Source organism: Condylura cristata, unplaced genomic scaffold (assembly GCF_000260355.1).
Source record: "Condylura cristata isolate star-nosed mole 26May11 unplaced genomic scaffold, ConCri1.0 scaffold00025, whole genome shotgun sequence".
In the NCBI taxonomy this organism is placed as follows: domain Eukaryota; kingdom Metazoa; phylum Chordata; class Mammalia; order Eulipotyphla; family Talpidae; genus Condylura; species Condylura cristata.
The window spans coordinates 23,291,714-23,298,576 of record NW_004567126.1 but is presented as its reverse complement, the minus strand read 5'-3'; the positions used below and the strand labels follow the sequence as shown (position 1 = coordinate 23,298,576).

Below are 6,863 nucleotides of genomic sequence, written 5' to 3'. Positions count from 1 at the left end.
AAAGACAACTTCTTTGTTCTCAAAACACTGAAGTTGACTTAGACGATTCTTTTTTCTGTGACGTCTCATAGTGGATGTACTGATTACAGACAAACAGCTTGTCACTAACCACAGCTGCATAATAAAAAGAAAACCAGTTTTCTTCTTTTTTATTAGTTTTCCTAAGACCGTCAAATGAAAAAAGAAAAACTAAGAAAGCAGAATGACTAAGAATGACAGAGTAATGAAGAACACCGAAGAGAAAAACAGTTTGTGTTGTGGATGCCAAGAGACTAAAGCAAGCCCACTGCGCTGAAAAATCCCTTTACTGATTACTTGCCTCAAAAATACATAAAGGTCACAACCCTTAGCCTTTTTTTCAGAGGAAGCCATAATCCAGTATGAAGAGTTAGAACCCAGAGTCCTGCAGAGGTAGAGGATAGCCTTAATATAATACAAGCTTCCAAAGCCTGCAAAGAACGAAACACACAAAATGTTGAGCTGAAGGATTACTTATGTCCACCAATTAAAGGATTAGACTATAGAGCTCAGAGTTAAGCTTCTCATGGCACCTATGTGCTGAAGATATGTTAGCAATTTTAACTCTTTGCCATTTATTAATGTTCAGAAACAGGAGCTTGAGAAGACAAGAAATACCTAAACAAGCAGAAACCCAAAAAATCTATCCTTAAAAAGTTTTAGAAGTCCTACAATTCTGAGAAATTAAGTAGTCATGTGAAAAGATAACCAGTCAGTAAGTTCTCTGGCAATAATCTGTGTCAATAAAAAAAGTGTAGAAGCTAAAGCTTGTTGGTCTCTTTTTTTCAAAGCTCCCATGTCATTAAAAACACTCACCTTTAGCTCTGAAAAGCATTATTTATTGGAAAGAAATATTAAAGGAAGTCTCTTTGTTTTCTACAAGGCCAATGTGGTTGAGCTACCCCCACTCTAACTTCCCCTCCCCAAAATATATCTCCCATTTGTTCATAAATTCTTTTCCCAGACTCTTGGAATCTCCTGGATTCCTTGATCTGAGATCAGGGCCTACATTTATGACAAATACAGTTCCCAGAGGACCCTGGAAGCAACATGAAATAATGCTGCCTTGTAGTTTCTTATCAAGAAAGGGTGCTAGAAAGTCAACAAATTGAGGTACTTGACATCATAACATCCCGTTCTTCAACAAAGCTTCATACAGCCCAGGAGGTAAAGTGTTCTTAGGTGAAATCAAACTTTCATGATAAATTGGTTCACCAAAACCTGGTAGTAGGCCAAAACCAGTGGGTAGTAAACCAAGAGTTTTGGTGAAGTCTTTAAAGGAATAAGTATGCCAAGATAGAAATCCAAATAGTAAGACAGACATAACTTTCTCAGGAAGATGTAGCTATTTAATCTTAGCAAGGGCAGCCGCTCTTCTTTCTGTGTTCTGGAACAAGGCACGAATTAAAGCTTTTACTTCATTGGATGAGAATGCAGCTGCCAATGGCCCTTTTCCATCTGCCCACCTGTAAAACAAAAGATAAGATTGTATTTCCTAATGTGTCTCTGAAAATGACCAAAAATTAAAAACTGCTTATTTGGACCCAAATACTACTTATTTTTTTAAAAAAATGATATAAACTAAATCCTGGCATCTTTCCCCTTCTTTATACTCTACCATTCAATATCTGTGACCTCGTGTGCTCTTGGTTGTATTCTGGTATCATCAGATATAGATGAAGAAGTCACGTAAGAAGATGAAATTGTTATCCTTTATTCTATACTCAGTAAGCTCGGTTTGACCACATTCTCAGATGGTCAAAAAACTTGGGCTCTGTAAATACTCTCAGAAGTGAACCACAAGCAACAACTTTTAACTGACTTCAGCTAAGAAAATACATAAAGAACTCCCATGAATCAATAGAGCTCACAAGCAACCCAGTAAAATAAAGGATAAAACACATGAACACGCATTTGTAACAGAAGAAACAATGTATAAAAAGATGCTTAGTGTCATTAGAATTTAGGTAAATACAAATTAAAATGACAGTAAACCAATATTTCACACCAACTAGATTAAACTCTGATAATACCAACACTATCAAATATTAGTGAAACTGTGATGCAACAGGATAAATAAACTGAGATGTTTGAATAATGGAATATGCTACAGCCATTAAAACTAAATCAGCTGCACACATTTTCATCCATAAATTTCATGAACATTAAATTTAAAACATTTCCAATACATTTTAAAGAACAATTTACTCAAAAAAGATTCAAAGACAGGTGAGTCTAAACTTTGTATTATTTAGAGATATGTACAAATATAGTAAAACTATAAAAGAAAAGCAAGGAAATAACTATGATAAAAATCAAGAGTGGTCACCTCTGGAGCGGAACTTTTGGAAAGGGGCACTCAGTGGTCTTCAAAGGTATTGGTAATATTTTTCACAAGTTTGGTAATAGATACATGAACATTTATTATTTTTCTTAAATCTCGAATGTTATATATATTGTACTCTTTGACATACGTGTATCTTGTAATTTTAAAATCTTTTAGGAGCTACAGAACTGGGGATAATCCCTTCAGCCAACATTTTCCTCAATTAGATATCCTTGTATTTACTGAAATAAATATTTATCCTTATAATCCTTATGTTTATCCTTACATTTACTTAAATCGCTGAGAAACATAATCTTGTAAGGCAGAAAAAAAGTGGAGCTATGCCATAATCTTCTTGTAAAAAAGAATGATCATTCTTAAGCTGCAATAAGGTCCTTGAACAGCAGAAAGAAAAATCATCTGCTGCCCTCTGGAGTCCATTACCAAAAGACACCTCTTACCCATTAAATAAAAACATGCTGTAAATAAAATAAATCAAAATTTGTAATAAATGTAGTTAGAGGTATTTTGACAATTTTTTTTCAAGTAAAATCTCATGTACATTGTTTTAGCATGTACAATATGCCTAGGGCAACTCACACATATCTAGGAAAAATGGCTCAAATGGGCACTGGTAATAAGCCAAGCTAACGCAGATAAAACAGTAGCCTTTCTATGTGTATGGTGCTTAATTGCTAAAACTACTATACTCTGCAGCTGCAGAAAACTGCTGGTCAATCAAACGATGTCTTGATGTTGGGTATTTCTTACAGACAAAAGTTACTTCTCTATTCCCATATCAAAGCCAGTCTGAAAATGCATCCACTACAGGTTTACACAGGTAAACACAGGTGTCAGAAAACCACCTTTCTTACAAATGTTACAGGATGTAACAAAACACGTACAAGATCAAAATAATGTGAAACAGGGACTCTTTATGTTATTAAATATGAGAAAATGGTAATGAGATCCACAATACAACAAACCACACATGGACGCCAACTTGCAATGCCCATTATGAAACTCTTTCCTGAGTAACATTAAAAACCAGAGAAAGGCACTGCTATCAACAGTACTAACACTTTTTTTGTAGCCATGGAGAGCTATATGCCTCCTTACATGGATTATACCTACCGATCCCCAATTTCTTGCAGGCTGGCTTGTAACATCATCATCAATTCTTTGAATGACATCCATTTTGGCACATAGACTGGAACTTCTTCTTGATATTTCTTGTTCTTGTTTTCTTCAGATAGAGGTGCAAATACTTGGGGTCCTTCATCCATCACTGTTTTGCATAAGAAATATAATCTATCACCATCTTCAGTGGAGATGTCCTGGTTTGGCACAAAAAACAGAAGAATTGGGCCTGCTTAGTTGTAGCAAAAGAGTAGTTCTTAGGGCACTCGCTGTGTGGAAGGTCAGCTACAATAAGAAAATGGGTTTTCCAACCACTTCACCACACCTCACTCAACATTAATCAGCTCTCAGACAACAGTCTTAAAGTTAGAACGACACAAAACATATTTCAATAGACTACCAGTAATTCAGTTACTTGCAAGAAAGAGCCCTTTCTTCAGTGGAATGTAGCACAGCTTGCTGCAAAGCAGGGAACTAATTAAGGGCTTAGTCAATCTATGTTCCAGAAACACTGGCCCGGAGATCCAGGCAACATCCCCCTGCATATCAGAACAACTTCAAGTGCATTAGAAAAGCGATACCCACACAAAAGTGCATTCCACTTTACATATTGGGGCCACTGAACAGCTTCCAACATCCTCATTCATAATTCACACAGATGCTAACTAATGAGAAGCAGTATAGTCCTACTTTCTTATATAAAAGAGATTAGTAAAAAAAGAATTAAAAACACTGAAAAATTAACAAGTTAAAAATGGAACAAGAATAATTTTTTATGCCATCTGTGTTGACTGTAAATGAGAATTCAACATCAATTTCTTAGTGAAGTGACCAGAAATGCACCTCATCTGGCAAGGCATTTAGTGGCCCTTACCTCGAGGGCAGTGATCCGTACAATGATCTCAGAGACTGCTGTATTGAGTAAAGTTCCCATAGTCTTGCAATAGATATTCACTGGCAGGACATCCTGCCACACAATTCCAAGTCTCTTTAGCTGGTGTAGTACCTGTCAAAAGAACACAGCTATTTACCTGGAACAGAAGTTGTTGTGACTCACATCTACACTTATCAGGTGTGTGTATGGAAGATGATGTCTTATATAAGCTGGTGTGAAGTAATCAAGAATGTATGCTTCTTGAATAAACTTAGTGTTATCCTTAGTTAAATGAAAAGCAGACTTATCCTGAGGATAAGACTTATCCAGAGAAAACTGCATTAAAAAGATAAGTCACTTAGAAGAGAGGAACATTACAGTGAAAGCCGAATTTTCCAAATCCAAATTCATGTGTAAAATATATGCTCTGATCTGATTAGTCACACTATTTGACTGATGAAAAATAGTTTTCTGTTGGCTTGGGGACCAGGAGATGGGAAAGGGCATAAACGTAACTGCAAAAGCTATCCAGGGTTTCCAATGCAGGGTTTGGGTAATCAACTGACCTACTGGTACATATTTTTTGCAACTTAAAAAGCAAGGGAGAAGAGTATCTAAAGATAAAGTACAAATTCTAAAGCTAATAACAGCTTCTGACCTGTCGGACAGCTTTATTTGCTACAGAATAATTCTCTTCATCGTCCATGTTTGAAAAATTTCTAGCACTTGATAACCTTTCCAGAAGTTCTCCTTTCTGTGCTCGCATTTGAGCCAAAAAACACTCTGTCCCTATGATAGAAAAACAGAATAAAGAATTTTAAAAGCTATTCAGTTACACATTGCAAAACCTGGGTTGAAGAGGAAAAACAAGCATGAACCATGTATCTGTTCTATTTGAAAGCAACTGTTAGATAACATCATAAAGCTGCCCTAAGGTTACTGCAAGCAATCCCTTCTAATTCATTAGCCAGTCCCTCCAAATGCACCGGAGAATAGTAATTCCTTCCCCAAAATTTGTCCAGAATTCAGATAAGAAAAATTTCAGATAAGAAAAATTACTTGACTACACGAGATTATTTTTCTAGAGTATCTATCACTTAAAGGAAAAGGCAGGGATTAAAAAGCTAAGTAAATAATAAAGATTCTCTGCTTTTCTTAGGCTATCATTATAGTTAACATAATGATTTAGCCCACATTTCACTTCTTTTGACTTTTAATAATCCCAAGTAAAGTGAAAGGAGGTAGGAGAGGATAAAGTTGTCTTTAGGTTTTGCAAAAAAAACACTGACATTAGTGAGTTCTTACCAACAATGCCACCAAATCTGTCACACCACCAATCTTATGATGTGTGATCCTACTGACATAATTCATTTGGTGAATGCACTGCATACAAGCCACCCATTTTAGAACACTTCTGTACCATCTCATGAAATAGTGATACTTCCACAAAGACTGTACTCAATTTATAACATTAAATCACTGGGAGCACTTGCAAATTAAATGCCCTTCAACTTGCCACTATCACTCTGGACTACCATCTAATTTCTAGCCACCTCATTCATAGATTACCAAGATACAAAAAGTTGAGAAACTATATAATCAGTATGCCTTCTTAAATTGAAGGTGTCGTTACCAAGCCTCCTGAAGCCAGGAACAAGATCCACAAAAGTAGCTGTGCCATCACAAAGGATGGGGGCCAGTCGTAATCTGAACTGATGTCCAAGGGTCAGCAAATGATGAGCAATGTACATGCAGTTGTTGTGGTGAATGGCAGCCAACTGGGGCAGTTTCTGAAGGTTCTCCCTGGGAAGAGTAGAAACACAAAGAAATCGCCTGTAACTAAATTCAGAGTTAATAAAAAGTTACTACTCTTCTCATGTATTTTGTTGGCTTTAATAACTATCTACTGTGCATAACATGGAGCAACCTCATCACCGCTACTCCCAGTCCGTAACGAGAGGTTGTTTTGGTTGAATGAGACCTGATGGCTAAAAGCTTTCACAGCGATCAACAAAATAGTATGGGAATCGAGATGTTTACCTGTCTCAACTCTCTGTACTAGAAACTCAGCACAGCTTTACATTATTCCCTTAAATTTAGCACTGAGAGTCTATAGAAACAGATTCATTTTCCTTTTCTCCAAATTCCTATTTCAATTGGATGACAAGGCCCTTAACTTAATTTCTAATTCACTAATTTTCAAAGCTGGCTGCAGATTGGTCACTTGGGAAATTTTAAGATATTCAAATATTTTCATTTCACCTATAACAAATTAAACACAATCTCTGAGTAAAGTCAGGAAATTTTATGTTTTAAAATATTTCCAGGTGATTTTCATTTTCATCCAGGATTGAAAAATCACTGCTCTACTCGAAAAGATCATGCTTAGTGAGATAAGCCAGAAAGAGAAAGAAAATACCAGATGGTTTCACTCATAGCAGGAGTATAATGGGCCAGGCGAGAAAATAACAAAAATAATGAACAACCATATACCAGAGACATTTT

General features: G+C 36.1%; 1 protein-coding gene across 1 annotated transcript in view; it reads right to left on the bottom strand.

The window, feature by feature from the left end:
• Window positions 1–848: 848 nt before the first annotated feature.
• ZW10 (zw10 kinetochore protein) overlaps window positions 849–6,863 on the bottom strand; it is a 31,685-nt gene continuing 25,670 nt past the window's right edge. The window contains exons 12-16 of the mRNA XM_004689252.2: window positions 5,992–6,161; window positions 5,017–5,147; window positions 4,359–4,490; window positions 3,479–3,681; window positions 849–1,484 (exon numbers count right to left, since the gene is read on the bottom strand). Coding sequence (XP_004689309.1) covers window positions 1,364–1,484; window positions 3,479–3,681; window positions 4,359–4,490; window positions 5,017–5,147; window positions 5,992–6,161 — 757 coding nt within the window. The 3' untranslated portion in view covers window positions 849–1,363. The remainder of the gene's footprint in view (window positions 1,485–3,478; window positions 3,682–4,358; window positions 4,491–5,016; window positions 5,148–5,991; window positions 6,162–6,863) is intronic.